We start from the raw sequence: 21,064 nt of genomic DNA on the forward strand, positions 1-21,064 counted from the left end.
CTCCTCCCGCGTCCTGCCACCGCAGCCACCGCCGCAGGATTCCCGGCAGCAGCTCCGTGCTCGGCCCCTCTCAAACTCCCCGGCGCTCGCCCTCTCCTCTGAGGCGCTTCGGCGGGCCGCGGCCGGCCAGCTCCGCGCCGCGGGAGGCTCGGGAGCCGCCACAGCACAGAGAAGGGGGCGGAGGTGGGGGGGCGGGAGGGGAAGCGGTACAAAGTGAAGCCACATTGCCAAACTTACCCGGCGATTGCAGCAGCGAGCGGCGGCGGCGCCCTGCGTGTGCAGCTCAGCGGCAGGGACTGAGCTCTGCAGCTCCCCTCCCGGGAAGCGAGAGCTGGAGGAAGGACCCAGGCAGACGCCTCTCATAGAAATATCTGTATTTTTCCAGCCTGGGCTGCCCCTTACCTGGGCGGGGGGCTCCCTCCAGCGCTACCGAAAGCCAGAGAGCGGGCGAGCGCTCTGTTTGTTTCTTTGAAAGGAGACCTCCTCAGGCACCCCGACCGACGTTGCTCCCCGGCCTTTTGCAATATAGAGGGCAAGCAGGTAAGAAGTGCCAGTAATTACCCCTTATATTCCAGCGTACGTGTTGTGGTTGCATGCCCGCGCCCCCTGCCCCGCTGCCGTCCCGCGCTGCCCGCCGCGGTGGAGGAGCGCGGAGCGGGTCGCCCGGACACGGGGGGAGCCGCGGGCCCGGGCATTGTGGCGGCCCCCGCGTACAAAGCCTGACGGCGGCCGCTGCTCCAGCGCCTTTCCTTTCCCCCCTTCCAGCTGCCGCCAGGAAAGGGCACTGCCTGCCTCGGCGGTGAATGGAGGGGACGAGGGTGGGGGACCGCGGCTGGGGCACCCGCTTCCTCCGTAGTAAACAGTGTTCTGAAACAGTGGCAGAAAGGATCAAAGTGAGCTCGCTATTTCTCTCCTCTCCAGTTCCCTTCCTGCCCCCCTACACAGTCTTTTGTTTCAATCCAGGAGAAATCCGGTGAATCACCTAATTAAAACCAAGACATGAATTAAGCATCCATTTTTGTACTACAAATTGCCAGCTCTCCGCTTGTCCCTCCCTTGGTCTCCATTAAAAAAAACACCAGAGACAGAGGTGGGGGGTGTGTGCCTGTTATTTTACCTCTAGCTTACAGCTCTGCTTTCTATTTCACTGACTCCTATCCCAGGACCTAAATTGCTTGGCTGTGTAATTACTAGAGTAAGCCTATTTAAGTTAAAAGCTTCCCTCCCCCCCAACTCTAAATGAAACTTGATGAGGGCCCGTCCTTAGTTATCAAGGGAGTCACTTTCTGGTCAGTCCTCTTGATTCATCTTTTTAGATTTAATCAGCATTAAGGTATTGCTTGTCCTTAAGAGCTTTAGCTTAATGGGGTTACTGGATGGTTTTCTCCGTGTAACGTTTCCCATTTTGAATTTATATATATTTGCCTTCGACAAAGACGGGCTAAGGTGGTGGCATGGAGTCTTTTTCTTTCTTTTAAGAAATCTGAAGTGATTTAGAGCATAGGGAAACAGTTTAAAGACACGGAGCAGGAAATGCAGATTCATTTAGGCTGTAGCTGGAAACTGTAACAAAAGGCAATTCCTTGAACAAATGCATCAGAAATCAATTTACATAAAGGTATATGATGCGTTCGGATAAATGCAATGCTAATGGCTTTTAGAGTGGTTTTCTCTCCAAAGTCTCGGGGTTTTTGTTACAGCTTAATTGGTGCAGTTCTTCTGGTTTATTGTGCGGTCACTGGACATACCTCCAGGTACTCTTTCTGAGGAAGCATGTGTTTAAAAATCGGCCTCGATTCTCCTCCTGCAGCTGAGTTGGGCCAGTGGCAGGAAAAGTTCGTCCTCGCTGCTCTGGAGGTATCAGTCCGAAGGTCCTTAGCTGATAGCCAGATGCCTCGGCATGAGCACATACGGCTTACAAAGGACAAAGACAAAACATGCTGCTTAATTGGCAGTAAATAACTTGATCTTTTTATAGTATAAGTGACTAGAGGAACACCAGGAGTTTATTGGGCTCTGGATTGGAAGGCAAAAAATTAATCGGTTTAGAGTAAGCTTTATGAATCGATTCCTATATTATCTCTCGGTTGTCCTGCTTGCAGAAAGCATTTATTAGAAAGTGAAAAATGCCCTTAGTAGCGGTTTTGGGGGCAACCAGAGTAACCCCAGCCAGAGTGGTTCTCTTCACTATTCTGATGTTTTCCTATGGTCAGTGAACTTTTTTTTTTTTTTGAGTAACAAAGCTTTAGCATTTAAACTGCTGATCAAGGGCAGATTAACGAGACAAAAGTTGAGTATGTTTGTGTAGGAAGTTAACAGGCGTCCTAAAGTTCAATGATCTATTATTCGGGCCAATGTCCTCAGTCTGGAGTGTTTTCTCTGGGTGTTTTTATGTCTCCAAAATAAAAAAAAAAATCCCAAATGCAGAGGTCTGGACGGTGGGTCCCGAGCCCCCTGTACCGCCTCGAGCCCGCACAGCCTCTCCTAGACTGAAAAACCAGTTTCACAACTTTTTTTTTTTTTTCCACTCTTCACACACTTTCTTTTTTTTTCCCCCTTCATAAGCAAAACAAGCCCCGGGACTGTTCCTGACTTGTGAGCTGCAGCTGCACAAGCCTGGGGCCGGGGGGCGGCGGGGCGCACTCGCTCTGAGTCTCCCCCGCCAGCTGCGCGGCCGCGGGCCCGCCCGGTGCCCCTTCCCCCACCCCACCCCGCACCGGTCCGGCGGGGCCCGGCAGCGGCTCTGGCTCAGAGGCGGGAGGGGTGCACGGCGTTGCCGAGCCGCCACTAACCCGTCCCTGGCTCTCTTTCTGCACAGGCCATGGTGAACCCCGGCGGCAGCTCGCAGCCGCCCCCGGTGACGGCGGGCTCCCTCTCGTGGAAGAGGTGCGCCGGCTGCGGGGGGAAGATCGCCGACCGCTTCCTGCTCTACGCCATGGACAGCTACTGGCACAGCCGCTGCCTCAAGTGCTCCTGCTGCCAGGCCCAGCTGGGGGACATCGGCACCTCCTGCTACACCAAGAGTGGCATGATCCTCTGCAGGAACGACTATATCAGGTGAGGCGTGGCGGCACGCAGCGGCCGGCCTCGACGGCCACGGTCGGGCTGGCTGGGACAGCTTTCCCTTTTCCTGCCTTTTTTACCCCCTCCCCCTCCGCCCTGTTTTGCCCTTTTATTTTCCGCGGTGGAGTGGGTGCCCGCGGGGCGGAGGGATGGGTTGGCTCGGGATCGCTTCTTCCTCAGACGCGGAGAGACGTGCGGGTGCGGATGTTAGCGCCTAGCCCAGGGCGCAGTTGCTACTGCCAAATGGAGGGAAGAGTTGGGGGGGTGGAACGACGACTTTAAAGTGGTTTGTCAGCACAAAACAAGTCCTAACTAAAAATAAACAGCAATCAGAGAGGCTAAATTAATCTGCTTTGTTGTAGTGTTGAAGGAGAAGTGTGCATATCTGAACGGTAAATGTTAAAATCGTAGGGCTTAAATAAGGCTGTGGCAGAGGTGCTAAATAATGAAATGCCTGCCTTTAGTATCTGATTAATTATGATATTTACATAAGCACCTTTAAACTCCTTTGAGTGGAAACAGAATGACTCATTCTCTGTTCTCCTTGTGAAAGAGCTGATTAACCGTCAGTTGGAGGGCCACCGATTCTACTTACAGCCCAAACCAGTGGTATGATGTTTGTCTTTGCATTGTTGTAAAGAAGCTTTGAGCCGACGTTTTTCTTAACTCCCAGGATAGAAAATGCAGGGAATAGGAGTGGAGGGGTATGCTCTTGCCCTTTATTTCTTATCTCTTGCTTTCTTTTTTTGGAAGCTGTTCTCTTTAAGTGCCACAGATTTGGGTAGGGGGAACTAAGCCTTACTAATCTTGCATCTGTTGGGGTACAGTAAGATTATGTGGAGTATCCCAACGAGTTCCAATATAATTAATAGAAAAAATTCATGAGGTCAGGTGTCCATACGATCTTTTCAGGTGAACTCAAGCTACTTAAACTCATTAATTTAAAAGGAGGCATTTTGAAGGATTACACATTTAATTTGAGTAAATGGTTTGATAGACTGATGCACATGAATGCTTCAAGGAGGTGTTCTATTTCAACATTCAGTAATTAAAAAAACAACAAAAAAGCACCATAATGGAACTGCTTACTTAAACTGTGTTTTGTTTAAATGCTGCTGGCGCCACATTGACAGTAAATATCAGGAGTTAACCCAGGTTTTTTCCTTCTCTCCGATGACCAGAGGGTTCTACTTTCTTCCTTTCTGAAAAAAAAACAAGAAAAGTTAAGGAAAAAAAAGAAAGAGCCACCCAATGTTACAAGTTTGCTTATGGTGTAAACCTTGACTTCTGTTTGAGCAGATTAGGTCTGTGCTGAATGTGTGCGTGTGCATGGAGACTTCCTTACTCTAAAAGGATGGAGTTAAGACTTGGGAGTGCAGCCTCTGCATCTTTGGTCATTTCAGTGATTAAAAGTAGCTCTTGGGTATTTGGGGGAGTCAGAGCCTTAACTCTGCTAGTTTTGGTGGAGTATTTTTAGAGAGAAATGCTGGGAAATCAGCACATGGAGCATTTTGGTCCTCATCCTAAGCAACAAGCCTAAGCCTGGCAGAATTGTAATTAAATAGAGCAGAACAGTGTTAGGAAAAGAGTCTTGTTTGAAGTGGAAAATTTGACCCTACTGTTAAGATGCACTGAATAGTACAGATTCATCACTCGACCAACACCATCAAACAAACCCTCATGTCTGATTACTACTAATTAAAAAGAGAGGATGCGTCCACTGCATCCCAGAGGCAAGTTCAGGCAAGCTTATCACAGTCCTCTGGTTCTGTGTTGCCAAAAATTAATACTCATTTATTTTAATGTAGGCGATTATGGATAGGATGCTTTATCAGATGAGGATTTTGAATTGATCTCCTTGTTCTGTTGCCTGACTTGTCTTTAGATCTGTGTAATTTGACTTGTAAAAATAACTCTGACAGATGCTTGCTGAAACTTGAACTGGACACTGTACACTTGAGGTGGGGTGGGATGGCCTGGTCTTTCTAGGGCTGAGTTAACTTGGAGCTTTCCTGCTGGAAGTGGATCTTACAGGCTTCCGTGTGGGTCCTATGGGCATGGGCAAGGCCCTCACCCTCTTGTTTCGAATGGCCTCATTTGGTTGTGGAGGCAATGCCACTCATTTGGCAGCGGGGTCCCTCTAGTTCCTCTGCCATCCTCACCTCTAAATTTTATGTAGGGTGTTTGTGGTGGTACATTCCCTTACCCAGTGAAGAGCCACAGGCATAGTTCTTGGCTGGAGACGTGGGACATGCTAGGCACGACTGAAAAAAACGGGAAAGAGGATTGATTGGCCCAGAAGGCGCCAGGTGAAGGGGACTTGACTTCTCTGGGCCAAGACCACGGGGCCATTTATTAATGAGCTTTTTAACCGTCTGAGGTTTTATGTGGGTTTTTTGTTGTTGTTGTTTAAACAACACAGCACTCCCCTTTCCCTTCCTCCCCTCCCAAAACCCGACAACAAATTAGCCGTAGAGCTACAGCGGCAGCTTTCATTGAAAGCCAAGGTTCCTGAGAAGGGAGAGGGAGGCTAAAATCCCTGTCCCTTCCCCTCCCTCCCCACTGCGAGCAGCGTGTTTGCAGGGAGGAGAGAGGAGCGCAGCCCTCCCAACCTTAAGATGCCAGATAAAGCAGCAGCGTGGCAGCGAATCCGCACAATTAAAAGCTTTAATTAGTGTCTCCTCCATTTTCTCTTAGTTCTGATAGGTTTTATCTAATGAGATCTGGTCCCTGGCTTAGATCTGCTCGGAATGACGTGTCCGAAATGAATGAGAGCCGCGTCGCAAACAAAACATTTAATTAACGAAATTGGCCGCTAAGAGCGAGCAGGGAGTGGTGGGGAAGGGGAAGGGGGGAGAAGGGGGGCTGCCCGGGCGCGGCTTAAAGGGGCAGAGCCCGCGGCCCCTCCCCTCCCGGGCGGCACGGTGCGGGCACAGCCCCACTGGCCTCTCCGGCGGGGAGTGTGCGGGGCTGGCCGGACCCCGCCGGGTCCGGGGCCCTCGGCCGGCCGGCCGCCCGCAGCCGCAGTGTGCACTGTGGAGGGGAGGGGGCCGACAGACAGCGAGTTCATTTCCCTGGTAATCAGCGGCAAGCTGCTATATTCAGGGAATGCTGTCCCTTTAATTGAACAGGCTAGGTAATTAAATGGCACTTTTCCAATAGGACGTGCTAGGTAAATCTAATAGTTGGTTATTTAATATCACTTTGAAGTCTGCCCACTCAAGCACAATGACAGCGCAGGAGCATGTGAACTATTAGCTAGGAAAAAAAAAAAAGCCCAGGATCTCAAAAATTAATTAAATCGCATGCAATTTAGGGGGAACGTTTATCTTGATTTGTCATAACAGAATTAATTCAAGGCCTCCAATTCACTTGGGGGCAGATCTGTTACTCTGAATTAACCAAGCGTAATTTGGCTGGTTTTTTTCTTCCTTTTTTTTTTTTTTCCTTTCCCTTCCCCTTCTCTAATGCAGTGCTTGCCATTATGCACAGCCCCCCTTTTAAGTATCAATAGCTTCTGGTGCTTTTAAGGTGCATGGTCTCTAGTTATTGTGAAGTACCTTTAATGGACTTGGCTCCAGGCATAATTTCTGTGTTGCCTTTCTTTGTTACATTTAATATAGCTGGTGCAGAATTTAGATTAAATATAGGGAATGCAGAGAAGCGCCAATCGCTTCTGGATCAGTAGGTCTGGATGTGCATTTCACTTTGCTGGGGCTTGGATATGTATTTGTGGGCACGAAAGTGTGCCGTGTTGTGCAAGAATCGGAACACTTGAATCTGTCTCCACAATTTTGGGAAAAAATGGAACCCTAGTAGTGTAAGTTGCTAGAGATGTGTTTCTGCTGATAGTGAATTTTGAGCAGCAGGAAAGGAAACCAGGCTGAAAAGATTTCTTGCTCCCTTCATTCACACTCTTGTGAAAGTTCTGAGGAAAAAAAAAAACAAGAAAAAGGAAAAAGCCATACAAAATAACAACCAGAAAAAAACAACCCTGGGAGTGTTTCTGTGTTTGGGGGTGTGGGAAATGCTGTGTTGGAACCATACAGTAGTTAATTTAAGGTGGCTCAGTAAAATGCTGCTAAGTGTAGAAGAGCTGCATTGTCTGCATAGGGAACCTCTTGATGTTTGTGATTGATTGCATTGCCCAAATGTTGAAATATTAATGACCTTCTTGGACTGAGGACCCAAAGAGGAAACTGAAACCAATTCTGTCATCACAATTAAAGAGTCCCCTGGCTTTAATTAGCCTGACCTGGGGTATCTCTACCCATTGCTGCAGTTAAAGAGAAAAGAGCCCATTAAAGTCCAGTCTGAGACCGATAGCTACTTAATTGAGCACCTAAAGCCTCAAGCCTTTTAAATCAAATACTGTCCTGGACAGTCCCCCTGGTTAGATAATTAGCTCTCCAGCCTCAGAAACCATGTGAAACAACTTTTTCAGTAAAAGTAGTTACTGTGGAAGACTTCCTTTACTGGTAAGGAGGAACAACTTGTTTTTTTTTTTCCCCCCTCCTGTTAATGATATTACAAAACCATTCATAACAGTAGCTTAATTTTCCTGGTAAATAATGCAAAGGAGCAGAAAGCTGTTCTGACTTTGCAAGTAATTTTTAGGAATTTTAGCAGAAGATTCAGCTGAAGTGACTTTCCAAATCAGAAATGGTCTGGGAATATGCCTAGGGAAAACCTAAGGTGTGTGGAAAGCCTCTGGATTAGGATGACTCCATTTATTAGAATTCACAGATATTCAAGGTGTACAACCACTTCTATTCAGAGAGAACTGTATAACAAATGAATGCTTAACGAAGACTAGTGCAATGAGATCAGCATTCCAAAAGCTGTGTTTTGAGTTGGGTGGTGTAGTTGTACTAGGGGTTGTGAGAGACCACTCACCAGGTTCAGATTCTCCCAGACAATTAACCTTGTCAGTACATCTTTGCCTTTCTTCCTCTGCCCTACCCAGCAATGCCCTTGTCACCACCCCCTTACCCTAGATTTTCGGAACTTTGCTCTACAAGTGTAACAGTAGTGCCTTGCCGCCTCCTTTTGCAGTGCTTCCTGTGCACCCTTTCTCCGTGCCATCTTCATGACTAGTAACAATGGAGGAAGAAAAATGTGTATCGTAACGCTTTGGAAGCAACCCCAATTCATCATCTACTCGGAACTGGCCCTGATTTAGAAAATGCCCTAATAATGGACCCTTAGTTTCCAGACAGTTTAGTCCCTTTGGCTGGAGGTCCTGACAATGTATTAGTTCAGCTTTCCCTTTGTAACCACTGTGATTCTGCAAGAACGTGTCAATGTGTCGTGGATCTCAGACTAATTAGTTTTGAAATGGAGTTTTGATTGAACTCTTCAAATCGATGCTGCTGCAAAATTTGTTTCTCAGCTTCCTATTAAAAGCCATCTTAAGGGGCAGTTTTACTACTCTCTCTGTCGTTCAGTCGATACATTTAATAACAACTTACAGGCTATTTTCAATAAAGTGGCGACAGCAAATTAGTAGTTTGAACATGACAAGCCTCCTCTGCAAGCTCGGATTCTGAAAATTCAAAGCAATTATTTTTATACAGAGGCACACTGCAATCATTCAGATTACGGGTATTCTGTTGTAATGCGTCTCCTAGGTTGACACAAACAGAATTTTATGACTTTATTTGGACAGGAAGGAGATGCAAATATTAATATTTATTATGACACCAATACGCTAATTTGTAAATCCTATTACTATGTTTTACATCGTGCAGGAAAGCGGGTCTGCTGACCCTGCCAGCTAGTTCAGTTTCCCTTCTTTCCACTGCAAAATGATTGTGGTAGTTCTAATAAATATTTGTGTATATTAGGGACGCATGCAAAAGCAAATAAGGCTTTCCTAATTCTAGCTAACGCAGGCTGTGGAAGTAGAACTCAATAATCATTATTGTATTATATTTTGAATTGATGCATTGTGCCTTTAAATGGATTTGAAGAATTATGTATATATTTTTCTTCACCACTCTTCTGCCTATTTTCCCCCCTCCCCCTACTCTGTGTGCCCCCCCCCAATGGCAGATGTTGTGGTCTCATTTGATTGCATAGGAAAACTGCAGTGATACAGCAAACACCCAGAGAGATATGATGACAAATGGGTCCAGATCCCGGTAAATTACTTTCTGCTCAAATCGAAATTTCATTCAGTTTGTTGCTAGCAGAGATGAAGTAATCTAAATTGTGGACTCAGGAGCAGATAGAGGGAAGTTGGAGCAAGCATTTCATTATCAAGAGAGAGAGAAGGTTAGGATGAAAGAGATGAGCAGAGGCAAATCTAAAGTGTTGACACCATGATTGAAAAGGTTAACCCATACACATTATATATCAACCTGGATAGCAGAGAGTTTCTAATGGAAACTCTGCACTGATGGAGGTTTACTGGAGTTTCAATACACTGAGCATGATGTCTTCTTAGATATACAATCAAATCCTCTTAACCCTTTTGATGACTCATATCTCAAGATATGATTAAAGTACAAAAGAGTTCTTCATATAATTTCAAGGACACAATGCATTTAAACTCCAGTCATGAATTGTATCTTTTTTTTTTATGATGAACCCAGTAATCTGATAAAATGTGTGTAGTACAGAATTGTTTGTGTTTCTAGAGGTGTAAGTCAATATTTCTGATTAAATCCTGTGTAACCACATCGAGGGTAGGGTGAAGCTACCAGTTGTTACACAAACATATACTTTTTCATATTATGACACGTAAGCAAGTTGGAAGACAGGGGTCAGAAGTCTAAAACAGTTGTGTAATAAACCATTGCAGCGATGCGCAAAAACGCTTAGAGCCTCTTGTGTATTAAATTATTCATGATCATCACCTCTGTTTCAGGTTATTTGGAAATAGTGGTGCTTGTAGTGCCTGTGGACAGTCCATTCCTGCTAGTGAGCTGGTCATGAGGGCACAGGGCAATGTCTATCATCTTAAGGTGAGGGGTTTCTTTCTATATATCTTTATTTTTAGTAGCTAATTAGTACTGCTATATTTCTTTAGTATAAAATCTGCATCTCCTTATGAATGAAAAGCAATATAATAACTGGAAATGTGAGTATGCATTATAGAGCTTCCCTTAGTGTGTAGCTTTGTTCCCTCATAATCGGTAAAACTAAACTTGAGTTATGTACTGCATAGTCCCAACAGGTAAGACTAATGCCATATTTGGAGAAACTAGGAACCAAGCAGCTCCATATCTCAGCTGTACTTGCAGTCTCTGAAGTGTAATTTTCAAACCTGCAGCATACTTAATTTGTGCTGTAGTTTCACTTGCTGTCTCTTTTCCTTTGGCAGTGTTTTACATGCTCTACCTGCCGGAATCGCCTGGTCCCTGGAGATCGGTTTCACTACATCAATGGCAGTTTATTTTGTGAACATGATAGACCTACAGCTCTCATCAATGGCCATTTGAATTCACTTCAGAGTAATCCACTACTGCCAGACCAGAAGGTGAATACTCAACAATTACTAATAAGCTTTATTAGAGCTAAATGAAGATCAATTTCTTTTCATTCTAGTAGTGGACATTCCCCACCCCTGCAAGGAGACCTTTAAGTAACTGAACTTATCTTAAAAAACTTAGGCATGGGGTATGGGGGGAAAACACTGATCTTTGAAATATGACATATAGAGTAAGTCAGTTTATTTTGATTTGGGCATGTTCATCTGTACAGCTATTGAAGTCCTTGTGTACAAGGCAAAACGGAGAGCTTACATTAATATAAACTCTTAACAAAGAGAAGTATTTTATTTTATATTCTGGAAATTAAGGGCTGCAAGAGAGGAAGTTTCTGCGGGAGGAAAATGAGATCCTTTAATGTGGAAATAAATGTCTTGTGAAGGGAAGGTTCCTGAACTAAACGAATGTATTTCACTTTAATATTAAGGTTTTAGCTGAGAAAGCATTCTGGGGTACTGCTTCAGAAGTATTTTCTTGTCTGTTTTGTATGTCATAACTCAGATTTAAAAAAAACAAAGTGCTATTTTCTTATCACTCCATAACACTAATAGCTCAAGTAGAGAGATTGTTTATCTCTGTGGTGGATAGCTCTTGGTTTGTAGCTAAATGAGTGAATAATGACTGTACAAATTATATAGAGAAGTTGTAGTAAAAAATCTGATCAACAGTTATCCCGTAACTCTGAAACTAGATAGTTTTAGATCTATTTTAATCTCCTTAATAAGTCCTAAAGCTATGCAAGTGAGTGCATTTTGATAACTGCTGTGGCTAATTTGTAACAATTACTGTCAACCTTGAGTTAAAAGACTGTTCATTCCACCCTGGTCCAGAAAAGAGTGAATGTATGACTCTTGCACATAATTTTATTCACATCATATTTCATACTGATTATGTATTGATGACATTGATTCATTTACTCTTTACAGCGCCACTTGCATGGATATTAAATCTTATTGACCACAGATGAATTTTAATTTCAGATTGGTGATAGATTTTTCCATCAGCTCTGATAGTATATTTGACTTTTTCATCATTAACCCAGGCAATCACACAGCACTGAGTTATTGCAATGAAACAAAAAGTGCACACTTCAGTTGGTAATTCTTTATAGATTTACAATAGGAACTTCATTAATGTCGTAAGGATCACAAAAAATAACATTTATCTGCAAATAGGAATTTGGAAGATTAAAAAAACCTGGGACAAATGTTAGACTGATTTATTCTCTAAAGTGCAGAATACTTTTAGTTCTTCAGTTAGCTGAGAGATATGTCCAAGAAAACACAAACTGGTTTTTAATTTCCATGATATTTTTGTTGTTAGTACATTTCAATATGTTTGCCTTTTTTTTTCTGTGCATAAATTTACTGATTAACTCTAAGTATTCTTTCAAGTCTTATACAGTGAATGTAATTACATCAAAATAAAACATGAACTTTTTTTATTTACTTAATTTGTCAGTTGAGGTGAGGAGAGAGTTGAATGCAGAAGTCCTGTATAGTTAGGCAGAACAAAGATAATTAGGATTGGAGGGGAATGTGCAGCCTCTTCTCAAGGAAGTACAAATACAGTTAAAGATTCATAGATTTATACTGTTGTGAATTTTAATGAAACAAATCTGTTATACAGACTATCTAGCAGTGACGCTGTTAAATTAATATTTGTAAGTGTCCCATTTCAAAATATAGGTAAAACCATTCATCTTTATACACTGCAGTAAAAGGCTTGCCATTCTGAGAGAGTGCTTTATCCACCTGTCTTCTATGAATGTAAAGTTTAATGTAACTTCAAATAGGTGTCTAAATTGTCATTTAGTTTTACCAGTTTCTTACTATGCCTTAGCAAAACATAAAAATGATTTAGTTGCAATCAAAGCAGTAGACACGATGAAGAACGTGGAACATGGAAAAGAGATGTAAAATTGGTCTGAGCTTGCAGAACTGACTCGAGACACCTGGTAGATGCTAAATGCAGAGAAAATAGTGAGAACAGGTTTTTATTAGTTCCTGTCACTGACTATTAACTGCATTGCAAGAGTCAATGATGAGGCAGATTGGGGAGAATATTGGGGGGGGGGGTGTGTTGTTGTTTATATTATAATCTCTCTAGAAAATAGTGTAAGTTCTCCTACCAGTTTTCAGAAGGGAATTGTGAAGCACCCGAACTCCAGGAAATTGAAATATAGTTGAGGAGACAAGCTGCTAATTCATTGATTTGTCAAGTTTCTAGAGTTTTGGAAGATACAAGAGCAGGTGCCAAAAAAGTCATGTTTTCTGTGCTGTATTTTCTAAAAAGTGTGTTTCTTAGGGCCACTAATTGAACATGTTCTGCTGCTGTGACAGAGTTGGTTTTAACAGATAGTTTTTACTAAATGTTAAAGATCAATCAGTTTCCAGGTTATTCTACTACTAGAAATTACTGATGTAGCAGAATATTCACAGCTTTTTTTACTAAGCTGAAGAGTCTGAGGCATGCTCCCAGCACTAACCTACCTTTTTGTTCCATATGTGAACTTGCTGTTGTCTTAGCATAGTTTACAGGTTAATATACCTATTGGTGATTGGTGCAGGCAGGAAGAGTTGCATGGGCTATGTTTCAAAACTTGCTTTTCCTTTTGAGGAGGCAGATGCAGTGATGTTGGCTGTTCTGGCCTTTTGCCTCCCTGAGGTGATGTGCACATGTGAGTTTTAACTTCCATCACTTGCTGTCTGGTTTGAGAACACCACGTTTTCTCTGAACTCAGTGCTGCTTGCCTGCAGAACACAGGCTCTGAGTTGGTGATGTCCTGTGTGCCGCTTCATTTGAGGGGACTCTGTTGTCAAGAATCCTCTATGCTTTTTTGGTAATGGTAGTATTCCTGTACTATTTCTGGTTTGCAAAAATATTACCACCAAAAAGTGTAAATTCTCCACCAGTTGGCAGTTTGTAGCAAATGCTTGTCTTCAGCTTCTATACTTTTAAATAAAGTATGAGTTAGATTATGTCTCTTGGAGAAGATCTTAGAAATCTTCTGGTTTACATATCACTCAACAATTCCCTTGTAGTTACATAATTGGTGTTGTCTGTGTCCATAGTAGAAGATATTTGATGCTCATTTATTAAATATGCTTGCTGGCTGCTCCCTAATCTTTGTTCTGGACAGACAAATTACCTTTCTCATACTGAGCTTCAGCTCTGGGGAATTAAACCTCCAAGCCTCTACTACTTTAATTAGCTTGAAAGTGGGGGGTTGCAGTTACTAATAGACCTCAGGCTTTTAGTAACTTAGAGAAAGGGTGAAAAAAGAACTTCCTGGGAAGTGCAAAATGTCATTTAAAACCCATAAAAATCTAATATATATTATTTCATTTTGGTAATTGCAAACAGATTGTATTTGAAGAGTATGGATGATAATTTCTATTTTATCCACAAAAGTTTAGATTTTTATTGAGTTAGACACTTTTAATTATCACAATTCATTAACACCAGTGTGAAAGCACATGTTTGACTTCATATACTAAAATGTTTATGTAACATTAACTAACACACCAGATGAGGAATTTTAAACGGGGGGAGGAAATCCTGAAATATCTATATTTAGCTTTTGTGCAATGCAGCACATTGACTGAAGTTGCCTTGGGAAGATATTGGCTGTACTTCTTATTTGTGTTACACACTATTTCTTCCAATTATAAGATCATATTGCTACCTTCTTCAAAGGCATGGCATAATGTTTCTTCCCTTGTAAAAGGGGCCCAGAAAAGCCACCTGATTGTCTGTACAATGTGTTTCCAGAAAGTACACTTATTTGTTGTCTTTTTTTTTTTTTTTTTTATCCCCCCCCTCCCTCTCTGCTCTTTTCAGTAGTGAAACTGCAGGAAATGTTTGCTTTTTGCTAGCTGAAGTTGAAACATTAGCAGTATGAATGGATAGCGTAGAAAGCCTTAATCAAGTCACAGTTGGAAAGTAATGTAATAAAAAAGAGATTAGTGAATAAGGAAAAGACAAAAGCAGTCATGTTGTAGTTTCCTATCTCAAATTTAGTATTCTAGCTAAGATACCCATTTTTATTTCTTGCAGGTCTGCTAAAAGGTCAGAGTAATGCAGAATGCGTGCCTTCATCTCAAATTTTGTTCATCACAGATGGATCCCATGTCTCCAAGTAGACAAGTCACCTTTGTAGCTAGCATCAATGCCAGCTCCATGCCATTGCACCTTCTTTATTCTTGATTGCCCTTCCCACATTTATTGGTGTATTAAAATGACTGAATATGAACATTAAGGACTCCATGAACCTGGGCTAATGGGAGACTGTAGAGAAAATGAAAAAAGATCCACCGGAGGACATCTTGGGGCGGGTGGGTGGGGAAGATGACTAATGAAGCTAATTAAAAGAAGCATTGAAATCTGCTTTCTACCCTCATTAACAATTAGCAGGGCACTGGCCAGTTTGTACCCTGTGTTTTACCTTAACAACATTCTATTTGCTCTTTGTATATTTAAGTGTTGTAAGGAAATGTGTTTCAATCAAACCGAACATGAGGTAAAGATGTGGCTTTTGTGATATTCTATCACAAACACTTTTATTGTATCTCTGTAAAATACAATGTATGTATGCATGTAAGTGTTTTTGTCCTGATGTTGCTACTTCCCATGGCAAAAAAAAAAAAAAAAGAAAGAAAAAAAAAGAAAAAAAAGTCAGGCTCATAGCAGCTACTGTGTAGAAATTTTCACCTACTTCTAATTTGCTGAATGAAGAAAAATCTTTTATTTGTGATATTTTCAGAGACATTTGCTCTAGTATGGTGTATTTAAATAATAAAAAAGTAAAACAAAACTGAATTGAGTATGGGTTTTAGAAGCTTTGTTTTGTTTGGGTCTTTTTTAATACATCATTCAATTCAGTATTCTGAGAATGTATCTTAGGTAGTCATTACCTTACTGGTCAATTATAATTTATAAGTTGCTTTTTTTGTTTGGATGGGTTGGTTGGTTGTTGGTTTTTTTTTTTGTTATATGCCAGCAATGAATCTGTTCAACTACTTACCCGTGTTACTTCTGGCAATGATACAGAGCACTACTTCAAAATGATCTTTATTTCTATTGAGATTCTTAATTCTCCTAACAGCAAGTATGTTACAATTCGTATTGCAGTGGATTATGGTACACATATAGGTATTGTGGGCTCTTTCTATGCAGTTCCTTTCCGCAGAATCATCTGTAGTAAGGATGTGCATGTGTCTCTTGAGCGTGCAAGCAGGGGAGTGTGTGTATATACCATAAGAGGTCAAAAAATAATAAAATACAAAACCCACAAAAGGTCTGTACCTCATGCTGAGCACTAGAATTGAGTATTCATAAAAAGGAATACAATAGCTATTCTGATGTGAACTACATAAAGTTGCATTTGCTGTGGTGAAAGACGAACTTTTCAATACTGATAATCTTAAGAAAAATACATTTCCTGGGCAATTTCTGTGCACTAACTGATCTCAACTATGCTCTGTTCTCTGAAGGAAACAAATACAAGCCCTCTTTCCCCCTTCCCCTAAAGCAACAAAGCCTTTCCTAAGCTTAGAGAAGGAGCAACTTCGTTTAGTGTTTTGTTGTTTTTTTTTTTTTTCCTCTTTTCCCCATCAGCTGCTGGTGGTAGAGCTGTGCAGAATAATCTTGTGAAAACTCTGACTTTTCATGTTGGTAGGAAGAACGGTAACGTGGATCTATGGCTGTGCATTGTATGCCTTCAGTCAGGAAACTGCAGGCACAGAAACTGCAACCTCTGCTGCAATTAGTAACACAACAGTATTAACAGCTACTTGGCTTTTATAGGATACCAGTAGATTTGAAATGCATCAGGATTATGTTTTCTTTTTTAATTCTCTTTTTGAGGTGGTGTTCGCTGCCCAGCGTGCATGGTTACGGAATGAGCTTGTCTTACTGTGATGCCGATACACAAAATGATGATTTATAGATTTGGCTGTCTAAACAACCACCAGCAAATTAATTTTTTTAGATACTACTTCTTGACCTCTGGTGTATTGGAAGTCTGCTGAATTTCTTCTTTCAATACTTGAGTGCTTGAGGAAAAATAAGACTGTCTCAGAGAAAAGATGTTATAATGTACAGTATCAAACTGTAAAGACAAAAGAATACTTGCATAACTTACCAAGCAATAAAATGACAGAAGCTAATGTATGAAATAAAGCTATGTGTGCATTTAATTAAATGCACTCAGATAGTTTTTAAATAAGTTCCTAAGCTTTTTGATCTAGCATTAGTGTCTTTCAGCAGAGTCCTGCAACTTGTGCTGCTTCAATATCTTTGAAAAGACCCTTGAAGTCGTATGAATATAGAATTCAAGTATTAGTGAGACTGTAGGCATCTTTTCATACTCTTTCAGCATAAGCACTCAAGGTACAGCGTCTAAATCTAACATGTACAGATTTTTGGTTGTCCAATATAACCCAGAAGTGCTAAGAAGATAGCTAATAACTTCTAGTAAGTAATGTAGTATAGCATTTAGTGATGTAGAGGTTGAAGTTCATTAACGGCTTTAAATAAACTATTATATGACTCGTTTGTAAAGCACAGCTACCTTTTTAATAGCGTACTTTAAAAGCATTTCTTAAGTTGCAGACCTATAAGATTACAAATGTCACTCATGTTAGCATAATCCACAGGCAAGTGATGAAGCCTTTGCTTTGATGTGCTAAATTGGAGGAGGACTAATGGAGCTATGAATATACAATAGAACATATTTAAGTAGTATTCTTGCTTTAGGTAAAACAGTTTCTTGAAACCAGAGGCATTTCAGACAATAAAACAGGCTCCAACGGGGACGCTAGGTGTGGATACAAGGCTACTGGAAAGACTTAGCTTTGTCCCTACACGAAGCATCACTTTTTTAGGAGATCCATAGGAAAACCCACATACTTGTTCACCTTTTATCATGCACGTTTGCTACACAGAGCCTGAAATACACCCTCTGCGTTTAGTGCTGCTGCTGAAAAGTCATACAAATAATCATTTGGTAAGAGCTTCCCTGACTTTCAAAAATAAACGCTGATGGAAAAAAAAAAGGAAATATTACTAATCTGAAATCATCATGAACCTGGATAAAATGGTCTTGTCTATGCTGCATCTAAACGTCTCAATCATATAAATTGTCACTCTTATTAATGAAACAATTTTGTAAAAAGATTGCCCTCTAAATGGGTTTAATGTTTTTACCTATCCAGCTGTCTAGTTATGAGATTTACTCATCCTGGCAGGCAGTGGGACATTAAGCCTTTCCAAACCAAATTCTGTTTGCAACAAGATACTGTCTTTTCAGTCCTATATGATTTATCTTTAAATATTTTAACAGGTTATGCAGTATCTTCTAGCAAATGAGAATGTCTCACCAAAATGAAGCCTATGCAATTAAGTCGCATCTTTAGAATATTAACCATACTGAGTTTCTCTCCCTTTCTTCCTGTTAGTTAACACTGATAAAATTTGCATCGTCTAATTTTAGGTTAAATACTGTTAAAATAAAATGAGATACTGGCATAGTGTGACTCGCTATCAACTACCATCAGGCATTGCAGAAGCTCAATTTAATTTTTTTATTAAATTCTTTGTCAGGTAGTTGTATGTCAAGGGTGAGGCTCTTTGCAAGGATCTACGTTCTGAACAGCTCTGTTAAAACAACAAATACAAATGAGATTGGAACATTTGTGTGTATATGATTTTTCTTCTTTTTCTTTTTTTTTTTTTAATGTTATGTTTCTTCATTGTGAAATTGGGTTCCAGGTCTGATTTCATTGCCTGAGTCTCCTGAACATGAAGTACCAGAAAACCATTGTCGCTGCTTTTTACTTTTAGTACCAGGTGTACACCTATTGTCAGTCCAGCTAAGCCACAGAAGAGCTTATTGCAATTAAATAGCAATTTGTTTCTATGAAACTGCAATTAAAGTATTACTGATCAGCCATTTTAGATTGGCAGTGCTTTGGCTGCATGTTAAACAGAGAGGAGCTCTCAGTTTATTTCTGCAGTCAAAGCTGCGAGTAACAGTGAAGTGTAACATGCTCACCTATGTCCCTTGTCAAGTTGAAAGTATGAGTCCTCTATGAAGCACTCTGATCTCATCATGAACATGCTGAGAGCAATGACAAGTCAGGGCTGATCTCTGTAAGTTGAACTTGCAACTTACAGGACCTGAAGTTATTACTGTTTTCTGTTCCTGTATAAGCAGGGATGTGTATGCTTCCTACAGGGGATGTTTTCAACTTCAGATTGATTCTGTTGAGAATGGACTGCAAGTTGTGGGCCGCAAGCCAATAACGTACTGCAGGTCCTGACTTGTTAGAGCTGTGTAAACAGAGCTACTATATCTCCTTAATCACAACTAATAAAAGGCTAGAAGAAAGCAATCAATTACCTTATAAGTTGTGGGTTGTTGGGTTTTTTTTTTTAATAAAAAGCAGTTTATCTGACACGAGTATGATTTTCACACTTGTACAACAGATGAAACAGTTTAAAGTGATCCGATCAGCTTACCTGTGCGCATCTGGGGTTTGCTGGTGACTGTTAGCTTGTGACATTCCTGGGAAGCCACAGTGCTCCTGCCCCCAAGCCTGGCAGAACCTGCCAGCCACCACCTTGAGGCCCCTGCCAAGTTCGTAGCCATCCGTGGTTGACTGGAAATCTGAAATGTAAATTTTTGGTGCAAATTAAAAACTTGTTTGTAAGAACTCCAAGAGGAATTAACTTTGTAGTGGTAATTATACTTCTTAATTATCACCATATTTTAACAAAGTCTGAGACATGTTAACTTTAGTTCCTGCATTTTTGCACAGTGGAGGCTGTAGACATCCTCGTTCCTTTGCCAGAGGGGATGACATCACACCTGTGGCATGCATGAGATAAGTGATACTTCATTTAGAAACAGGTTTGTGTTTCTCAGAGATGGTCCTTGGTGCGGGAAACAGCTTGGGTCCTAGTCTTGAAGTGTAACCCATTGGCGCAGATGAGTGCCACTGAACAAACTGCATCATCAGGTGGTAAATGGGTAACACCAGCACCTGCGTGCTGGCTGAGCTGAGCAGCAGGATGCTCCCAGCTGTGCAGGCTCTTAGCCCCTGGCAAATGGCAGGTAAAATGCCTGCGCTTAAACCTCAGTGAAAATGACTCAGCTGACGGTCAGTAATTCATACACCTGCAGTAGATTGGTCATGTGTCTGAGCCCAAGGCCTGAAAAAAAATCCTGTTTACTGGAGACAGATGTGGCTGGATTGAGGATTTTATTTGTTTCCCCCTCCCTCCTCTGTGGGTATCTTTTAACAAGTTTGGCTTTTTTAAAGAGTAGTTCTATCATTTAGTTCACAGAAATGTTTTTCACATGCAGGAGGCTGCACAGTTCAAGGGGGAGGTAGGAGGCCCTAAGATGGTAGCTGGAGATGTAAGCCTTAGTCCTGCCTGGTGGCTTACGTTGCTTTTTTGTGCCTGCCCACCTGTAGCTTGTCTGTTGCAGGACAAAAAAGGGCTTGGCACACAAGGGCTGGAGTTTCTGTTGTGCCTTTTTTTGTAATGAGCTCTCAGCGCTTCTGTATTAAAAGCAAGAAATTGGAGAATTACAGTGACTGGAAAGCCGTGGGCAGAGCACACCATGTGTTCAGCCAGGTCAGACAAAAAAAAGAAGGAAGAAAGGTCCAGTGACTTAAGAGCTGTCCCTGTAATGGGGTGATGCTTGAAGAGTATTATGTGGGCCTCAAGCCCTTGGTGGACTGGTCCTGAAAAGGTCCTGGGCTTTCAAACAGCAAAGCACACACCCCCAGGAAGGCTGGGAAGCTTAACAGGTGCTGAGCAAGTTTTGAAAAATTTGAGCTTAAACCTCTCTCGTATTCCCTGTTCTAAAGACCATTGTGCCATTTTGTTCCCATGTGTAATAGCACTCTTTTATTTGTGTCATCATTTCATCTGTTTAAATCTGGTCACTGCTGCATCATCTCAGCTTAAAGAGGCTGAGCTTGAAGAAATGCATGTTGGTTTTTTTAATGATGAAAATTGTTGGGTTTCTTTTTAGTTTTGCTTGTTAGGATTTTTGTATTCACTACTACTTTAACAATTTTGATGAAACAGTCTGATAAACCATAACATTAAACACCAAACTAAGCTTGAGATATTGTTGTACCAAAGAGTTGTTTTTGTTTGTTTGTTTGTTTGTTTTGAGAGAGAGAGCTGTAATGGGGAGAAAATAACTGGGTCCCAGGCCTAGTGAACATTGCCATGAGGGCAGGAGCCTTGCTGTCAGGCACAGTGAGCTTGGTGGCATGAAAGGAGCTCTTGCAGACCCTTCCTTGGCAGTGTTGAGAAATGCTCATTGTGTCCTTCACCCTTAAGGAAGTGGTAGCGATTGGGTGAGCTAAAGTTCTCTGTGTGCAGCTAAACCAGCTTATGGTTCTTTCTCACACTGCTGGAATACTGTTAATTATATTTTGAAATTTCCATATACTTTTCCTCTTAGGAGATCTTAGAAGCAAGCT

At 41.7% G+C, this 21,064-nt stretch overlaps 1 protein-coding gene across 1 annotated transcript; it reads left to right on the forward strand.

Annotated features, from left to right (window-relative positions):
- The first annotated feature begins 457 nt into the window (after window positions 1-457).
- LMO4 (LIM domain only 4) lies at window positions 458-20,699 on the forward strand. Its single transcript, XM_068141209.1, has 5 exons — window positions 458-540; window positions 2,819-3,057; window positions 9,935-10,031; window positions 10,391-10,546; window positions 14,616-20,699. The coding sequence occupies exons 2-5, from the start codon at window positions 2,822-2,824 to the stop codon at window positions 14,622-14,624; spliced, it is 498 nt and encodes a 165-aa protein (XP_067997310.1). The 5' UTR covers window positions 458-540; window positions 2,819-2,821; the 3' UTR covers window positions 14,625-20,699.
- Window positions 20,700-21,064: the final 365 nt, after the last annotated feature.

Source organism: Melanerpes formicivorus, unplaced genomic scaffold, assembly GCF_026170545.1.
Source record: "Melanerpes formicivorus ecotype bairdi unplaced genomic scaffold, bMelFor1.0.p_v2 SCAF_7, whole genome shotgun sequence".
NCBI lineage: Eukaryota > Metazoa > Chordata > Aves > Piciformes > Picidae > Melanerpes > Melanerpes formicivorus.

What these genes read in the sequence shown, in the direction of transcription:
- LMO4 (XM_068141209.1), top strand. Translation starts at nt 2,822, where the DNA reads ATGGTGAACCCCGGCGGCAGCTCGCAGCCGCCCCCGGTGACGGCGGGC. An exon ending in TGCAGGAACGACTATATCAG is followed by an intron (nt 3,058 to 9,934) that starts GTGAGGCGTGGC and finishes CCTCTGTTTCAG; the next exon opens with GTTATTTGGAAATAGTGGTG. An exon ending in GCAATGTCTATCATCTTAAG is followed by an intron (nt 10,032 to 10,390) that starts GTGAGGGGTTTC and finishes TTCCTTTGGCAG; the next exon opens with TGTTTTACATGCTCTACCTG.